This window comes from Pinus tabuliformis, chromosome 9, assembly GCF_031772625.1.
Source record: "Pinus tabuliformis cultivar Carrire ecotype Pingquan chromosome 9, CPIR1, whole genome shotgun sequence".
NCBI classification, from domain to species: Eukaryota; Viridiplantae; Streptophyta; class Pinopsida; order Pinales; family Pinaceae; genus Pinus; species Pinus tabuliformis.
In genome coordinates, this window is record NC_142307.1 from 979987983 (window position 1) to 980007529 (window position 19547).

The 19547-nt window shown below is 39.6% G+C and overlaps 1 protein-coding gene across 6 annotated transcripts in view; it reads left to right on the forward strand.

Moving 5' to 3' along the window:
• Positions 1-19547, forward strand: part of LOC149152008 (propionyl-CoA carboxylase) — a 522038-nt gene that overhangs the window by 436961 nt on the left and 65530 nt on the right. For 5 of the 6 annotated variants that reach the window (XM_089439612.1, XM_089439611.1, XM_089439613.1 and 2 more), the window contains 2 exons: positions 12905-13143; positions 14141-14180. In XM_089439612.1, the coding sequence (XP_089295738.1) occupies positions 12905-13143; positions 14141-14180 (279 nt within the window). The remainder of the gene's footprint in view (positions 1-12904; positions 13144-14140; positions 14181-19547) is intronic. The other variant, XM_089439615.1, reaches the window with a different exon arrangement.

Here is a 19547-nt window from a genome sequence, read left to right on the forward strand (position 1 = left end):
GATCAACGGACTTCCATAGGGGCCAGCCGGATCAAGAATTGATGGTGAGAACAACCCTGAACGTAGTCTCAGAAGACTAGGAGGTGTTTGTCCAGAGCATACTAGACAGGTCGACCCTTCCAGATTGGGAGGAACTGTGGGCAGCTCTTCGCCATGAAGAGAATCAAAAGGCTAACCAAGGTGGGAAGCAACGACAAGGGTGTCAGAATCAAGAAGGAGGAAGAGGAGGATGCTGCCCTAGCATCTGAGGGAAAGTAGGAGAAACGAAAGAAGGACCTCTCCAGGTTCAAATGCTTCCACTGTGGGGAACTAGGTCACTATGTGAGTCAGTGTCCAAGGAAGAAGAGCAAGGGAGAGGCCTCTGAGACAAAGGCTGCGCCAGTAAGGGCGGAGAAGGAAGTGGAGACAGATGATGACTGTGCCATGAGTCCTCATGCACCTTGAGAGAAGAGGTGGGGAGACATCGAGCTGTAGTCAAACGAACTATAGGGGATGAGGGGCAGGATCCTTGAGGTACCCAACTTCTTGGATTATACCTTTGCTACGGAGCCTCGAAGAGGAGTAGCAGTACTGACGGATGCTAGTAGAGATAGATGTGGATGGAGTGACAAAGGGAGCTACAGTGCAGGAGTCCTAGGACAACGTGAGGCAACAATGCGAGGTGCATGGAGTTGTTGCAGCAACGCAAAGGTCAGAGAGGGAGCACTTGTTAGTGACAAAAGGAGTTTCAACATCGTGGGTGTCTCTAGCCTGACAGAGATGTCAGAGTTGGGAGATCAGTTACTTACTTCTCAGTAAGTGAGTTGCAGTTAAGATGTTAGCAGTGGTAGTGCTATGGGGAACAAAATGCAGCATGATGAGAGGGGCTGTCGTACGGATGCAGCAGTGGCAGTGGTAGGGCCATGGGTAGCAGTGCATGATGTAGCAGTACAGAGGATGTTGTGCAGCAGGCCTAGCATCAACACAAGGACCGATGTCGGATGATCAGGATAATGCTCAATGAGGAGTATTATTAGAGCACAGTGCTCGCTAAGAGGGAGTGTTGATTTGGGGTAGCATCGAATGTGCTCTAGCCATGAAAATTGGTGGAGAGGATAAAGCACATAAGATCTCCAACACCTAGAAATGTTTTGGGCAAAATCTAACCAGTTTGGGAGATATTAAAATAATTAATATTTTTAATGGAGTCCCTAAGTCTAAACTTAGGGAAAATAAAATATTAATGTGAATTAATGTAAAATTGAGTTAAAATGGTCCAAAAGTCATGGATCAAGCCAGATCTAATCTTAGCCATTGATTAGGGACTTAATCTCGGTCATTGAATTGTCAATGAGAAAAGTATAAGAGGATGCTTGAGGGTCACTTAGAGAAGGCACCGAGTTGATCAAGAATTCGATTTTCTAGGGCAGCGCTTGTTGAGGAAATCGAAGGAGTGATCAGAGTTGCAGTTGAGGGGCAATGAATACAGAAACAAAGAGGCAGAGAGGGTACCGAGAGAATTAGCGCAAAATTAGGAGAGAGGGACGCAGAGCCAGCTAGAGGCCACGCAAAGCCAGTCAGGGCCCACGCAGAGGTAGCCAGGAGCTGCGCAGTGAAAGAGAGAGCCAGCGTGGGTGACACAGAGGCTCTGGAGGTTGACGCAGTGCCTCTAGAGGTTGATGCAAGGCGAGTTGGGGTAATGCTAGGCCAGAGAGGTTGACGTAGTCCCTAGAGGCAGACGCTGGAGATTTCATGGGGCAGATTGGAGCTGAGAGCTATGGGATTGTTCATCCGGGGTTTTAGCCAGAATATCTGTCTCCAATTGAGAGGTACTATTGCGAAGATCATTCTCTGTTGGGTGAGCTAGTTTGGCACCCAAATTATATTCTGAAACTTCTTAATAATAAAACCCTCTGACAGTTGCACCGGTTTTTGTTAAAATTGGCAACTAGGTCAAAACTTCATGTGGGTCATCTTATTCATGCTTGATAATATTTTTCTTAGATTCCTCTCGTCGAGAGGTGTATGATTGATATAAAGATCATCCGATTCCAATAAGTATTCATGGAGATATGAATTTATTTTGATTATGGAATTATTATCAAGCCAACCTACAACTCATGTAGGCTCAGAAGCCTAATAGTCACATCTATTCAAACATCATCAGTTGTGTATAAATACAAGAGGACTTTTCCTCATTTGCACTCACTCATATCATCACATCTCTCTCTCTATTGCGCAGAAAAGAGTCTCTTCTTTACTGTGTAGAAAAGGGTCTCTCCCTCACACGTGAAGCCGGAAGTTGCTGAAACAAAGCTGCAACTGCAAAAGTAAAGATTGACCTGCGTGGACTCATCTGAACTACACTGTAGGTTCATCTAAACCTCCTCGGAACGCCGCAACTTTTGGTGGTGGAATCAAGTCAATTCGACGGACGGTTTGCAAGATATCGACTGCCCTAGTTTGAAGCCGAACACTGCTGAAACTGAAGCTGCAACTGCAGAAGTAGATATTGACCTGCGTGGACTAGAAGATCTCTTCATCTGAACTGCGTTGTAGGTTCATCTGCACCTCCTCTGAAAGCTGCAACTTTTGGTGGTGGAATCAAGTCAATCCGACGGACAGTTTGCAAGATATCGACTGCCCTAGTTTGAAGTCGGAAGTTGCCGAAACTAAAACTACAATTGCAGAAGTAAATTTTGACCTGAGTGGACTAGAAGATCTCCTCATTTGAACTGCGTTGTAGGTTCATCTGAACCTCCTCTAGAAGCCGCAACGTTTGGTGGTGGAATCAAGTCGATCCGGCAGTCGGTTTGTGAGATATCGTCTGCCCTAGTTTGATGATGAAGCCGCTAATGCTGATGTTGCTGCTCTAGGGTTTTCTATTGCTGATATAAATCAGATTTATTGTACTATTTCTCTCTGCTGAATTATTGAAGATAAAGGAAGTATTGATCAAAGGGTTTCCCCACACATTGTTGGGTTTGTCCCTGGCTAGCCGCCACATCTTATGCCTCTTGTCTTCGCTTGTTTTCTATTGATCGTTTAATGTTCTATCTGCAATCTACTTTATGTACATGTGATTGCTAATCTGTGGAATAAAATAAGGAAAAGAAGTAAACTGTTATAAGCATAGAACATACCATATCTTAACAGTTTTCCCGCATTGGGTTTTTCCGGGGACATTAGTCCAAAAACAACGATGTCACTTGTGTGCTTGTTTTTCCTTCAGTTGATGATCTATAATGTGTTGATCATGTACTTGTATTTATTTTCAGTATTTACATGGTAAATAACTTGTTAATTAAACAAAAGAAGTAGGCAGAAATAAATCAGAAGGTACAGGAAAGATTTCTAACAGTTAGAATTAGAAATTCCAGCGCAGGAGTCCCAGGACAGCGTGAGGCAGCAGTGCGAGAGGCATAGAGTTGTTGCAGCAACACAGAGGTTAGAGAGGGAGCACTTGTTAGCGACAGAGGGAGCTTCAGCATGAGGAGTGTTTCTAGCTTGACAGAGATGTCAGAGTTGGGGGATCAGTTACTTACTTCTCAGTAACTGAGTTACAATGCAGCAGTTAGCAGTAGCAGTGCTATGAGCAACACAATGCAGCATGATGACAGGGGATGCAGTGCAGATATAGCAGTGACAGCGACATGGCCATGAGCAGCAACACGAATGCAGAGGGAGCTGTTGTATGGATGCAACAATGGTAGTGGCAGGGCCATGGGCAGCAGTACATGATGCAACAGTGTAGAGGATGTTGGGCAGCAAGCCTAGCATCAACACAGGGATCAATGCCGGATGATCAGGGTGATACTCAGTGAGGAGTATTATTAGAGCACAGTCCTTGCTAAGAGGGAATGTTGATTTGGGGTAGCATCGGATGTGCTCTAGCCTTGAAAATTGGTGGAGAGGCTAAAGCACATGAGATCTCCAAAACCCAAAAATGGTTTGGGTAGAATCTAATTAGTTTGGGAGACATTAAAATAATTAATATTTTTAATGGAGTCCCTAAGTCTAAACTTAGGGAAAATAAAATATTAATGTGAATTAATATAAAACTGATTTGGAATGGTCCAAAAGTCATGGATCAAGCCAGAGCTAATCTTAGCCGTTGATTAGCGACTTAATCTCGGCCGTTGAATTGTCAACGAGAAAAGTATAAGAAGAGGCGTGAGGGTTAGTTGGAGAACACACCGAGTTGATCAAGAATTTGATTTTTTGGGGTAGAGCTTGTTGAGGAAATCGAAGGAGTGATCAGAGTTGCAGCTGAGGGGCAGTGAATACATTAGCAGAGAGGCAGAGATAATATCAAAATCATTAGCGCAGAAGCCAGGAGAGGGTTGACGCAGAGCCATGTAGAGGCAGCCAGGAGCTGCGCAGAGCCTGAGGGGGGCTAGCGTGGGAGACGCAGAGGCTCTAGAGGTTGACACAAAACCCAGAGAGGCTAATGCTGGGCCAGAGAGGCTGACGCTGACCCTAGAGGTTGACGCTAGGAGATTTCGTGGGGCAGATTGGGGCTGATATCTGTCTCCGACTAAGAGGTACTGCTGCCGAGGGAATTCTCTGTTGGGTGAGCCATTTCTGGCACCCAGATTGTATTATGAAAGTGCTTAATAATAAAGCCCTCTAATAGCTGCATCGGTTTTCCTGCATTGGGTTTTTCTGGGGACATTAGTCCAAAACTAACTGTGTCTCTTGTGTTCTTGTTTCTTTCAATTGATGATTTGTATGTGTTGAGACTGTACTTGTATTTATTTTCAGTATTTACATGGTAAATAACTTGTTAATTAACAGAACAAGTAGGAAGAAATAAATCAGATAGTATAGGAAGAATTTCTAACGGATAGACTTAGAAATTCCAACAAGAACATTTATGTCGAGCGAGGATTATTGGGACTCCTCTTGGCAGTGAAAATCCAAGAAGAGAAGGGGACATAAGCTGTGGTGATAATGGGAGCCTTTGCCCCATAGTGTTGTTGTGCCTTCTAGTTTTAGCCCACAAACTAGACTTTGCTAGTTTGTGTAGGAACATGACAAATATGGATTTCTTAAGTGCAACCAATCTTGGGGCGAGATGACTTGTAATGTCCCTGTTGTCGCACAGATTGTCACAACAACGCTCAGACCGGGGGCTGTCACCCTGATCTCCGATCTCTCCGTTTAAGCCTGTCTCCCGCGGCTAAGGGGGGGTAGACCCTATGGGATAATGAATGACCAACTGGGGACCAGTTGGGTTGGGAGACACGAGGGGGAACAAACACTTAAAAGATTTTATTAAATGAATAGACCAGTGCCTTATGGAGTTAATGTTTTAAATGATTACTTACTAAATGTTGCAGAAATGTAAACCATGTAGAGCAATCATTTAAATTTAAATAACCCGAGCGAATATTAACTTTTATCAAATGCGAGAAAATGCTTGACGGCTTAATGATACTCCAGCAATTTAAAATTTCGAAAGATAAAGTTCGATACACAACCATGTAATTTTAAATGCTAACCAGATATCACATTCATGTAGCTAATCTTCAAAAATGATCATTCAAGCATGCTAAATCACATAAAAATGATAATAATTCCATATCAAAATTTTAGCCTCAGCAGAAAAGATAAAACGTGATAAATCCCTGAGCTAAGACTGAATCTGGCAAAAAATTTCCAAAATATTTTTATGTTTTTCAGATAAAACAAAAATTAAAACTAAATGAAACTTAAAAATCTAAATCTACACTTTAAAAGAAAAGAAACTCCTTTTTTTTATAATTTTATAATTTTTATAAATTTTTATTTGTTATATTTAAAAGAAAAACTTAAAACTTAAATCTAAACTAAAACTAAAGTTTTAGTTCTGAAAAAATTAAACAAAAATAGAACCAAAACCCTAACTAAAGGGACTTTTTGTATTTTTATATTTTTTATAATTTTTATGATTTTAAAATTTTAGATTTTTTATGACTTTTTAAACTTTAAACTCAAAATGGAACAAAACAAAAAAATGAAAAATAAAATCTAATCTAATCTAATCTAAAACTATAAAAATAAATCTAAATTAAAATCTAAAGCTTTAAATCTAAAAATTTAAACAAAATATAAAACCTAAACCCTAACTAAAGTCTAAACAAGGGATTTTTTTATATTTTATATTTTTTTATGATCTATTACTTTTATCATTTTTTATTTTTTAAATAAATCTAAAAATTGTTTAAACATAACACTAAATCAAAAAATAATCTAAAGCCCTAAGCTAAACAAAGATTAAATAAAATTCTAAATTTAAAGTCGAAATTGACCAAAACTAAAATCTAAGTAGATAATAGAAAAAATGAAAAAATCGAGTTTTGCCTTTTTGATTCTTTTTAATATATGTTAAAGCACACAACATAAAAAAATAAAACTAACCACAGAACGCATTAACCATACACAAATAAAATAGAAAAAAAAAGCATGATGATTTACTGTCCAACGAGCGCATGTTACGGCAGGGTGCTTCGACGGGTTTGCGATGAAGGTTGCAAGGAAGCGTAGCGCGGATGAAGCCGTCGAGCAGTTGCAAGTGTAGATCGAAGAGCAGGTCAACACTGAGGGCGTAACCGTAAAAATCTGAAGCGTTTCTTGCTGCATAATGCTTACAAGGTTGAGGGAATCCGACGGCGATAGCGTGAAGGAGACAGGAATGGTTTGAAACCACGTCTGGTATTTTGCCTTTAGGTTTGCGGGTTTTGAGCTTTCGTTTACAAATATGAGGTGACAGCGTGTGACCGAGGAAGGAACTGCGCAGGTAAAGGGAGCACGTTGGAGGTTGAGTGGATTTAATTTGCAGGTTGGACAGCTCAGAATGCGTAGAAGGAAAGAGGAATGCGTGAAGACTGTGTGGAGGAGCGCCGCAGGGATCAGAGTGAGGATGCGAGTAGCGTGGACGGTGTTGTTTTCGAAGGGTGCATGAAGAATACGTTGAAAAAGCAAGGGACTGCGAGGGCGATGGAATGTCTGGTGACTGAGAATGCCAGAAGGAACTGCGTGGAACGCAAATGGGGAATGCAGATCAGTAGCAGCGTGAGGGTTTGACAGATTGGGAATATGCCTGTGGATTTGGCAGCTATGGAGATGGAACAGATTGCCCAGAAAAACCACTGCAGCTTTCCACAAAATCAATATTTGAAACTCCCTGCTCCAAACTTGTCTAAGAAAACCCTGAAAATTTCTCAAAACCTGCACCTGTAACCTGCAAAAGAAAAAAAAACCTAAAATAATATGTGCAAGAAACGAAACTGAAAACCCTAAACCCAGCGAAAAATTTACAGTATTTATAATTTCTCGACTCTTAAACAGCCATATTTATCAATAATCAACAGAGATATTATCAAAATTTCAGATTTATTATGAAATACTTCAGAAATCTCTCATGCAAATTAGAAAAAAACAAACTTAAATGATAAACCCAGGATCAAAACTAGTTGGGCTCTGCAAGAGAATGCTTGTGGGAGTTGGCTGGTTTAGCCGAGAACTTCTCCAAATGTCCACTGATCTTCTTCAATAAGGATTTCCTGCACAGCTCACTTCAACCATCAATAAAGAGAGAAAAAACAGTACTAGATCTCAAATGCAATGGAGATACCTGTCATTATTTCAGAAATCCTAATACCATTCAAACCCTAGCAAGTGAACAAGATACCTGTGTTCAACAATACTCTACAATGCGCTGTTACTAATGGCTGAAAATTAAAATGTGTAGAAAATAAAATAGCTCACAGCACTTCAAGAGAGTAACACCAGCAAGATTTCAACCCCAAAGTCTTTCTTTATTAGCACCAGAAAAGGTTTACAAGAGAGCTTCTTCAGCACAAGACTCACAGATCGAATCCCTTCTCAAATGACCCCTAGCACCCTATTTAAAGGAAAAATTCCCAATGGCTAGTTCGAGTGATCCATGTCAAAACGATCTCGACCGTCGATGAGGATCAAAATATCTCTTAATCTCATCCGTCGAATTTTTAATGCATTAAAAATTTGAAATTCTGCATTTATTTACTCAAAAATATTATTTTATTATTTTTAAGTTTTTATTTTATTTTATTATTATTATTATTATTTTTTATATCTTTTATATATATATATATATATATTCCTTTTTTATTGTTTTTTATCTTTTCAATTTTTCAATTTTTAATTTTAAATTTATTTTTAAATGGATCCTCGAACTTAGCCTTTGGAAAAATCACCTAGGACCTAGGACTTAGGACTTATGAGGGGATTAAAACATTTTCTAACCCTCAAGACACTTTACATCATGACTTTTACAATTTTACATCTCAAAGGGGAAAACCCATTTGACAAAGACCCTCATAAACCACCCAGTTCTGCAACCAAATATAATCTAGCAGATCAACACACTAGGATTCCTCTAAGATTCTAATGACAAAATTCATTCCGGCTTTGGGGTTAGGCTGAAGGAAAACTCTGCCGATCATGGATTGGTGAGACGAAAAACCTTCCGGAACGTAGATTATCACTAGAAAATTAGGTCCACCTAGGCAATTTACATACATGACTCATATCTGCTAAGATTATTTACAATTCACACATGCAGACTGGGTTTACAACAGTATGATCAAGTCGACGATGACTATCGAATGGCACGGACATGTTGATCAAGCGCTATCCGTTTTTGCGAAGAAAAGGGGGTGTACTGCCATGGGTAGTTGACACGTAGTGGTCAACAGTCCCCATTTGCAATTTCCTCTATAATACAATCGGGATGGATTTCCAGTGTATGTAATGGCTAGGGCACATGAGTAGGATTACACCATCAGGGGTCCCAGAGGGATTTTGAGGGATTTTAATGGGATCCGATGGCGTTCGCTTGGCATATTCCATCATCCACACAACTTGCCTTTTGTTCCATTGCATTCCGACAACTTCTATAAAACAGGGTTATTATTCAGCCTGACTTGATTAATTACACTTGAGGTGGCATTCCGGGAGGAGTATTTGATGGAACACCTCTGTGTAATAGCTCGTCGAAACCAAAACGAGAAGATCTACATGATGGGATGATAAGGAGAGACTTCCAATGGGCAGATAAAGTATGGTGAGCAATTTATCATTTTCCCAGATTAAAAGTGACTTCAATTAGTCACTTACTTAAATAAAAGGAGGGGAAAATAATTAATTGGAGGAAAAGGTCAAAATTGACTTAAGTGAAATAAAATAAAATTAAAATTCACTTATATGGAGTCAAGGGGGAGCTTCTAGAATAATATTAAAATAATCAACATAAGATACTTCTAGAAGCATGGAGATCTATTTATTGAATCTTTAAAAGGAGGAGGAGATCATTCGAGGACATCTTGGTTTGAGCATTTGTCTTTGTTGTAGATGGAGTATTTAGTTCTCTACTTTAGTAGCCCCGAGATGAAAACCCTTGGGTGATTTAGTGAGAGTGGGCGAGATCCCATCTCTCCCCTTGGTGAGTTCACTTAGAATTCATAGGTGCAGTCATCAGATCAATTTATTTGGAGGCCAGATGTGGCATTATTGTAGATCATTTTGAGGCTATTGCCTCAGCCATTTCCAGTTCTTGTACCACCATATTCTATACTAATAAAATAAGGTTGAGATTCTCTGCATGTTTATTCTTCAGTTGCAGAATATATTTCCAGATTTTTTCATTATTTTTATGGTTCAATTTGTGCAAATTATTTATTAAAATTGACCTCATAAATTTCTGAAGCAATATTGCAAAAATTTTGTATTTGGGATATTATTCCTTACACCTTGAGGCGTTGATCCTCTTCTCAAACTTGTCATTTCTTCTTTTCAGTACAGTGTCTCTTGATTTAGGTAATGAATGGCTTCACTGATCTCACTGTATTGTCACACACATCTCATGTAATTGTATGGAAACAATCTTCCAAAGTGCTACTAGATTGATTTCTCAGGAACTCGCCTCCTTCATTTTGGATATGGCTTAGCCAATTAAAAGCTTGCACAACAGAGATTAGACTTCGATCTTTCTGAGATCTGTCTACCTTATCCAGAGGTTTTGATCTCTGCTTCAACACTTTTTGTATAATTTATGTTTGAAATCATTCTTGAGATCAAACAAACCTATGCACAATTCATATGATCATTCATATTGTAATCGTCTACTCTAACTCTGAGATCCTTCGACCTATTGCAACAGATCATTAATCAACTGAGGCTTGTTTAGAAGAACAAATCTTCTTCCAGATGTTTGCACAGAGGTGATATACATTTGGGACTCTTTGATGACTTTTGACCACAAGTTCAAGTCGTCTCAAGTTATGTTGACGTGGTCTTTTGAAACCAAAAACAAAACTGTGATATTTCTGAGGTCATTTAATGAAGTCTTTCGGCCTTCTAGCATTTGACCTGAGCTCTTCTTCTTAGGCTTGCTCAGAGATTCTGTTATAGGTTTCTGGTTTCACTGGACTTCTTTGAGTGTCATTGTATGGAGATAAATGTTTGCCTAGATCTCCAACACTTCGACCCAACCACTTGAGGCATCAGTCCTGAGGCTTCTTGGCCTATAAATTCTGATATTTTCAGACCCCCTGCAATCAACTACTAAGATTTTCAGACTTTATCAGGTCCTTTCAAATTAGTTCTGAGACTGGAACAAAGATAATTTTGGCCTCTAAAAATCTGAGGATTTCGGTCTTTTAATATATGAACAGAGGCTTCTCAGGATACAAGTTCTGAGATCATTCAGATCAGGCATATTAAGGTTTATTCTGGCCTATTCAAGGCCTAAGGCATAATGAGGACTTTGACCTTCACATTGGAGCAATAATTAATCATAAAACTTCGGCCTTCAGCTAGGGCTTTGACCCTCTTTCAGAGAATTGGATTTTTGAGTTCGGACTAGGGCTTCTAACAAACTTTCGATCTTCTTCTAGAATGAGATACCTGAACAGATAGATCAAACCCTACAGATTAGCTTGAATCTTTTCGAGTCTGCTCTTACACGAAGCTGTGATCCCATGTTGATTTTTCAATAGGTCTTCTATACTGATAATTGTTTCTAATAATTTACTTCTTTTCTCATTCTTATCCATCATTTCATTATTAAACAATTACATAGAAGACATCAACCATTTAACATCTATGAGAATAGGATCATGAAGAGACAACCACAAAGAAACACAATAGTTTACCCTGGGAAAACCCACACGGGGAAAAGCCCAGCACCCTTTTTCAATAGAGAAATTCTTCATATCAACAGAGGTACATCTTGGTCGATAACTAGGTCAAACTTGTCCATCCTCCTTGTCAAGTCAACTGGCTCTGATCTGCTTCAGCAAGGACATAAATTCGTCCTCTAAACAAATTTGATTCTTCAACAGAAAGCTATCACAGAGATCAGATTCGTCCTTTTTCCTTAGATTCTTCCTTGTCTTCTTGTCTCAAACTTGGCCCTGTTTCTTCCTCAAAATCTTTTGAACAATTGATCCAAATTTTGTGTCATATGTGAGGAGGATGAGCTCTATATATAGCGTTTTTCCTTGACAAATGGGTGTGTCTTTTCATTAGGGAAGACTTGATCTCATGGAGCTGACTTGAACTAGGAGGGCCGATTTTACTAAATTCAATTCTAAAAATTCAAATTTTCTTCTTTTTCAAAGGACATGAAGAACATACCTTTTTACATTTTTCTTTTGACAAATAGCATGAAGAACATGCTTTACAAATATATCAAGAGTAAAATAATAATTATGAAGACCGACCATAGTTACAAAATTCAACACGCCATTCATGAATTTGGGTAATCATCCCTTGGGTTTCCCTGTGAGGTTTTTATTGGAAAAAGAAATATAGATATCCATAATGATGTGTATATATGGATATATTTTGTTAGCAGCAAAGTGACCAATCAGGGAGTTCTCCTGGATATAACACTTATATAACTATGATTTCTGAGAAACATTGGATGAGAATTCACTGTCGTTGGTCTACATCCTATTCCTTTAATCTTCAGGTCCTTGGCTGGTAATTGTTGGTTTAATGTCTTTGTTGCAAGCACAGATTTGCCAGGAATAGCATATCTAAAACATATCTTTTGGGATTGAGAGTTTTTCATGCAATATGACTTCATATTGGCCAAAGGTTTCATGGTACTTTTTGTGCATCTTATCCATTGGGAGGAAGTCCTATTTGGTGATCCTTGGTTTTGCAGAAACTTACCATGTTTCTTGCGGTTTGTTCTTTGGTTGGGAGCCTTCTCTTTCATCTAGAAAGTAAGGTGTATTTTAACCTTGATGGTTCCAAACAAGTGTTATGCATTCTGTATTTTCAAAATTCTTGTATAACTTATTGACACTAGCTTTTGCTAAACTCCAAGGAAGTATATAATAGATTCTGATTATGGATCTGAATTCGAGGTGCTTTCCCGTCTTGCTCAAGTAGGAAGGGGAAGTTCCTTGTCACGTTGTTCTTCTTGATGAGGCAATCTGTATTATTTCATTTATTCTCTAAGGAAAGCCTTGTGGGATTCTCCTCTCTTCCCTAGAATCTCCAGATGAAGAGCATCTCAACTGCTAGCCACAAAAGGAGCTAGTAACCCCAAGAGATACTACCACATATAACCTGTGATCTATGGGCTCCCTGTCGGCAACATGCCTTGGGTGCATGGTTCAACTAATTGAGGTATACCTTGGGTCAATTATCTCATGTAACATAAGAATTATTTTCTTGCAAAAAAATGTTTTCTAAATGCCAAAAACATGTTGAACAAGTAAATTAGGAGCTTGTAGGTTTTTGAGTTATCTTGTTGATGTGTGGAATCAATTTAATATTCTATCTTTTAAATTTTTTATGTAAGGAATATCAACTATGAATTTTGCAAGATTTAAAATGCATACTATGATGAGTAATTGTCATCTCCTATGGGTTTACATGATAGGTTCGGTCATGGATGGAGGGGAGAGCACCTGGAACTCAAGAGCTTATAGTTTCATATATTATCGGATTAGATAGCTTGCAGGCACATTCTTCTGATGTACATCCTTTGTCTTCCATGGAGCCTATGGACCTAAGATTGCGAATGGATGGTCTATTTAATCTGAAGGATCATGCAGTTCATTTTACACAGGAATTTGAATCTCTTTATACGAATGGACCTGCAGGTGGCGGTGGCATCAGGTCATGAATATTTTTTCTTGAAAATCTCATTGTAATTTGATGTTAAAAAATGAATTCTGATACTTTAGAAAGCAAAGCTCATAGTGTGCTAAGAATGGGAAGATAATCTTTTCAATAGAAAAAAGTTAAAACTTAAGCAAGCATCCAAACTTCAGCTTATATATAACCAACTTGAACATTCTCGTATACTGTTCATATTATTTCTGAAATCTAATGTACTGGAGTAGTCATGAGCTGATTTCACTGGGCTAAGTTTCTTTACAGATTTTGCAATTAAACCTAGCATACTTCAAAGATGATCTATGATATTTTCAAAAAATTCCTGAAGTGCCTTCTCGAATCCCAAAACTGTCCACAAGTACAGAAGATAGTGCCTTAAGTCTCATAGTTATAATATTTATGCAAGAACTCGTCCAAGCACCAAGTTTGCTCATAAAATTTGAGACACGTTTTTAGATGGTTTAAGACGCTACCAAAAGTTGAGGTTCTTTTGCATTTATCTTCTGCAGATTTAGGTATGCCAATAAATATCCTTCTAAACTCCAGTATAAGATTTCTTTTCTGCAAATTTTGAACACCTATTCTCATTCTTGTTGGTTCGTTATAGACCAAACAAATTCTAAATGATCGTAAAGTTGAGTGGTTGGCAATGTTGCTAGTTGTGTATCCATATTGTATCTCCCTATCAGTGCCTTACATTTCTCATAATTCATGGAATTATGCTTGCTGCCCACCTAGTTCATGACATATGTTCTAAGCACAAATTTTAACTGCATTTCTTTAATTGTTATAACATGCATACCAGAGTCTCAGGTGGCACATGTGAATATGAACAATTGTTATTCTATAAGCAAAGAAGTTTGTGACCTGCCTAGTTACGTTGGCTATTTATTCTTTTTCCTTGGGATGATTTTCATTGCAAAGAAGTGAAACTTTGATATTTTGTAATAAAGTGTCTTCTCCTTTTATACTAATATTTTTCCCTCTACTTGTACAGCACAGGATATAAGAAGGAGATATTTCTTCAGAAAATATTGGTATGATTGGATTCCACTTCTATGTTTATCACTTAAGGATTTTCTTTGGATATTGACATTATTTATCAAATTTAATGGGACCTGCATTGAGGAGATTGGCATAGAAGGTTACATGATTTGGACTAATCTATCAGATAAACCCAACATTCCATGCCCCTGAGAACAAATTTCCCTTGATATGCCTGTGACATGAAATTTCCCTTGATATTCCCCCGAATTCAGGTAGCCTGCAGTTAGTAGGTTAGATCATTTGCAGCAATAACATATAAAAGAGGGGCCAACAAACAACCTTACCTAACAGACCTCTAGTGAGCAATGTGATTACTTAGTTGTTTGTTAACATGTATGCTAACAAAGGCTTAGAATTTAGAAAATACAATGTTGGCCACTTCTCTAAATGTTGGCCTTGTTGTTGCCGCCTAACACACACACTTAAGTTAGTGAGAAAAAGTCTTTAACCCCACAAGGTGTGGTTGGTGGAAAAACTAAGAGATGGGGCTGTCATCTATTCCCAACTCTCTCCATTAAAGCTCTCTCCTAGGTAAGCTAAGGGGGGTGGTCCCTAATGGAAGACGAAAAATGATATGAAGTTTCTAGGAGATACTAAGGTCAATTGGATTACTTCAAGATTATGAGCAAGTTCAATGAGTATGATGAGCAATACAAGATATGAAATGAAAGATATTCTCAATAATCATCAACACATAATTCAAAGATAAACATGTAAAACCAGTGCCTTCATAATTGCTTCAAAATAATAAACACTTGCTCAAAAAGAAATAGACAAGTAATCCCGCAACACAAATAAATGTTGGATAAAATGATATCAATTTGCAAGATATATAGAAATGAAAATGCTTTAATCAAGGCTACTATCATTCAAAGTTCCAAGCATGTAAAATATAACATTTCAAATGACTTGCAATTTGAAATAAACCAAAGCTTTTACTTGCAAAGATATCGTACTTGCTGCAATGGAATACTTCAAGAATAATAAGAGTGATGATTTCAATGCATGCTCATCATAACAAGTACATAAGATCGAAATAGCAAGTAAAATGCTCCAAAAGATAAAGTGAATTAGGATGAGATGCACCTAGCTAGAGTGAAATGCAATTATCTTGGTAACTTTTAGACTAAATGCCTATTCTAGATGAGAGACTCTCTTTTCAAACTCTTGCCAAAGAGAAAAGATTAGGGTGACCATAAGGAAGAGGGGCTGAGGACTCATTAGTAGTCATTAATGATACCCTTTCCCTAATCCTTACAAGCCATGTGTGCCTTCGTTCCTACAAGGGGACAGTGCCACCTTCATAACTGCAAGGTGACACATTTTACCTTACTCCATACTAGTTGGAAAAACTTTCCAAGAAAATCTTTGTCCTATGATGTCTATCAACGAAGCTTATGCTTGGAGGTGAATTTAATTAGAGATGCAAGTTATGCTAATATGCCTAAATGGATGTATGTAAATTTTCCCCAAAAGAGAGATTAATTTGCAATGCTTCAAAATAAGGGAAATGAAATAATGTTCAACTTAAGTTGCAAATATAACTTCAATTGGAGAAATGAAATTAGCTTATAAGTGTTGCATGTGCCCCTTGGAATTGTGTAATATCCCCAATTTTGTGAGCATGGGAATTTTGCCTAATTTTTGTGATATTAAGTAAAGTGGCAAATTTTATTTTGGAGAAAGGTGGCAAGTATTATTTTATTGGAGATTGGCAACAAATTATTATTTTATTAAAATGGAGGCAAGAGTCACTTAGTGGAAAATGGCCCCCACCAATCAAATAATAATTAAAAAAGGAATCTAGAAGCATGCAGAGAAATTATAAAATGAGGATGGACTCATTGGCTAATCGTCTTTTGACTATTACATTTTACCTTTCATTTTCTCTTGGGGTTGTTTAGAACAAGAAGAAAAGTATTGTTTAGCACCAGGAATTCCACCCTCATTTCGGAGAACTTCAAGTGTCTCTGTCATTTCCCTTCTCAAACACATTTGGAACAGGGTGTTGCCACACATTTTTGCACAATTTTGGCTAAGGGAAAGAACCCGGCATTTTCAACTTAGGGACTTATGAGGAAATTCGACTTAATTTGGTTGCTAGTGGAAGGTGGGGGCCACCCATGTGGGAATTCGAACTAGGCCATTTGAATGGCTTGGAGGGAATTCGAAGTGCTGGATGGAGGAGCCCACATGAGGCAAGGAAGGCCCACAAAGATAAAGGAGGAGAGAGCTCTCATTTGGATTCATTCTTACACCTTGCAATCAAAATTACTTGACTGTTCGCTCTGCTATTTCGCTGAGTCAATCGACTGTTTAGCCATGAATCTCTCAAGTAGGAGATTCAACCTCTACTTCGGGGGACCATCCGTTCCCACCCTAGAGAGGCAGTTCCATAAGTATTTCAAGAGTTTCGGGAGTGTGTTACAGCACTACCATTCAGCCACAACAAGGAGTGCATATTTCTGGCTAGCTAGAGAATACATAGGGGTAGTTCGGAGCTATCAATGATCAAGCATTTGTTAGGAGAGTTAAAGGATTGGGAGAGCAAAAAAGGGCCAACCTTTCTTGTCAATTTTGGAGCCCGCAGAGGCAACATCCTAGTAGTTCGAATTACTGGGGTTGGGGACAGCGTAGAGGGCTAGTCCAGCAATTTCGTGGAGCTAAGGAGCAGGTGCCATAGGCCGGAAGCCCATCTGGGAAGTCGGGGGATTGATAGCATAGGTCATCCCAACACTTTGGGTCCATTTTCCGGGAGGATTTAGAGGCAGATTCCAATAGGCTGAGTTTGGCAGTTGTAGCTGAAGTTGGGCTCCAAGGGGTTCGAATTTCAAAAGTCTAAACCAGCCAAATTCCTTCATGGGTTTTTCTGAGTTTTCTGAGAGGAGTCTGTGGTTAAAATTTCAGAAATTTCCAGAGGTTATTCGGGCCTGAAATCTCAATTCTTATAATAGGGTGAATTGCTAGTTAGTTGGGGAATTCACACCATTTTGTGGGTTCGAATTTGGATCAGAGATAGGCCAAACCCTTTCTGGGCTTTTGTGGGTTTTGGTCAAGGAGCTTGAGGTTAAATTTCTAGCATTTTCTGAGCATCAAAGCTAGCATTTCTTGCAGTCCCTTTCCAGCCAGCAGTGTAGTTTTATGGCAGCGCAGAGCATTAGAGGAGCAGTCATCTCCAACATTTGAGGTCATTGAATTATCACTTGGGTTCTGTCACGCTTGCGATTGAGGCAAGCCTAGGTTCATTCCCCCATACTATTGTACTTTCTCCATTGATTAATAAAATGGCTCAGCTGGTCCTTACTTCTGGAGTTTTATGAGCATTTGCTAATTGTTTAAAATTTATGTGCTGTAAATTATTTTTTCTTTGCAAAACACTGTTTATTTAAGTTTGGAACATTACAGTGGTATCAGAGCATGATCTTGGCCCAGATGTGGGAAACTAGCCAGAAAATCATGGAAGCTTTGGGTATGAGTGCACAATGATGGGTGAAATCAGAGACAAATCCATGGCTCAAGGGAAATCCAGTATGCAGAAATTCTGGGGTAGAATTCATTGGGACGATGAGAGGTTTGCCTAGTTGAGGAGGGTGACAGACCAAACCCATCCTCATCCTTACAACGGAGACGTTAGAGGTGAGCAGAGTGTGGGGGTGCCACCATCTACATCATGTGGGGAAAGCCAACTAGATTAGGGCACCAGATTTCCTGAAAAGGAGCAGGTAGGATAGAGACATTTAAAGGGTGAGAACAGGTGGCACTTTTGCTGGTGGAGACTTGGCTTTAAATATCAGGAGCCTAAGAAGGAGGTTGAGCATGATGTTGAGAGCCCACAGGATGGTCAGGAGCACATTGATATACTCGATGTGGCACAGGGGTCTCCTTTATTAGAGACCTCTTTGATAGCCTCAGTTGACACCTTGGTGAAGAGGATAGAGCCTACACACATAGAGCCATCTGGACGAGATTCCAAAAGTTGCTGAGGTATCTGGAGCTGTGACTGAGTTTACAGGTGATAGATGCCCACGACAGTTCCACCAGTTTTAGGTCGACCTTCTAGCATTACAAAGGAAGGTCGTGTTAGTACGTAAGGCTATTCTGTAGCAGAATGAGGAGCTAGAAGGCATGAGAGCAGTTTGTGCCGAGTCCACAGCCAAATTGACTCACGTTGGGGAGCGGTTGGATTCCCTACTAGTGAAACTAGAGTGCACATTGGGGCATGAGAGAAACCCTCTTCAGGCATACATAGACAGGGCAATGGCATTTCATGTATTGACAAGGATAGCGAGATGAGATGACTTGAGTTGCACAGGGTGCAACACTCGCATGTTGGGGTTGTTCCATGTGCAGGAGTTCGTGTACTCAATCCCTCCCTCGGGGTTGGATGGTGAGAAATTCTGAATTGGTACTCGGTGGAGTCGACTATGGAGATGGTAGTGGACCCAAGTGGAGCTCAACAAGAGTTTCCAAGCATTGGGGATGCTGAAAGCCCCGACTGGCATTGGGATCCGGGAGGGACCACCTATCATTTTCCAAGTATATCGGTTGACTACAACCTGGAGGGTATAGTTGACCTAGCAGTCGAGTGTGCACCTCCGCTAGGAGAGTTTCAGTCAACACCAATGGCCGACCAATTTTTGGGCAGACTCCTTGGGTTGTCTTGGTATGACAATTGTACACAGGGTCTCAGGATGATCATCATACTTTGGTAGGAGTTTGTTGAAGGAGGTGGCATTGGCAGGTCACCAGACAGTGCCTTGTATGGAGTTGGGGATTCTTCGCATTAGTGTGAGACACAGAGGAGCAAAGCAGTAGTGGCATCGTTGTTGACACCTCGGGAGGTTCACTTCTTGGATCCCTTAGGGAGGACTTGGAGGGGAGGTCCCCTCATCAAAGAGCATGGTGATGCGACAATGGAGGTGATGATTTTGGTTGGCTGCGGGTCGACGCATATGGACATAGCTTTAGGCCATCTCATTCAGGGATGGGTAGGAGCATCTACCGGAGAGCAGTGGTCTGCTAATGGGCATGGAGATGCATGGGGGTGTGTCGTAGTATGTTGGATTGCGTTATGTAGTGGGAGTGCCTCACATCGCATTGAGTACATGCAGGTAGTGAGAGGTACAATGACACAGGTGGGACACAGGATGGCATAGTCGTAGCCGAGGGCATCTAGCGGTGTATAGGGGTAGGCCGCATTGTACAATGGCATGTCTAGGAGTATTGGGATGATCGATGGTATGCAACAGTGTTGTGGAAATCGCGATTTTATCGTTTTATCGCGATTTTTTCAATAAAATGAAAATATCACGATTTTTATTTGAATTTATCGCGGGTATTTTTTTGCGCGATTTTTA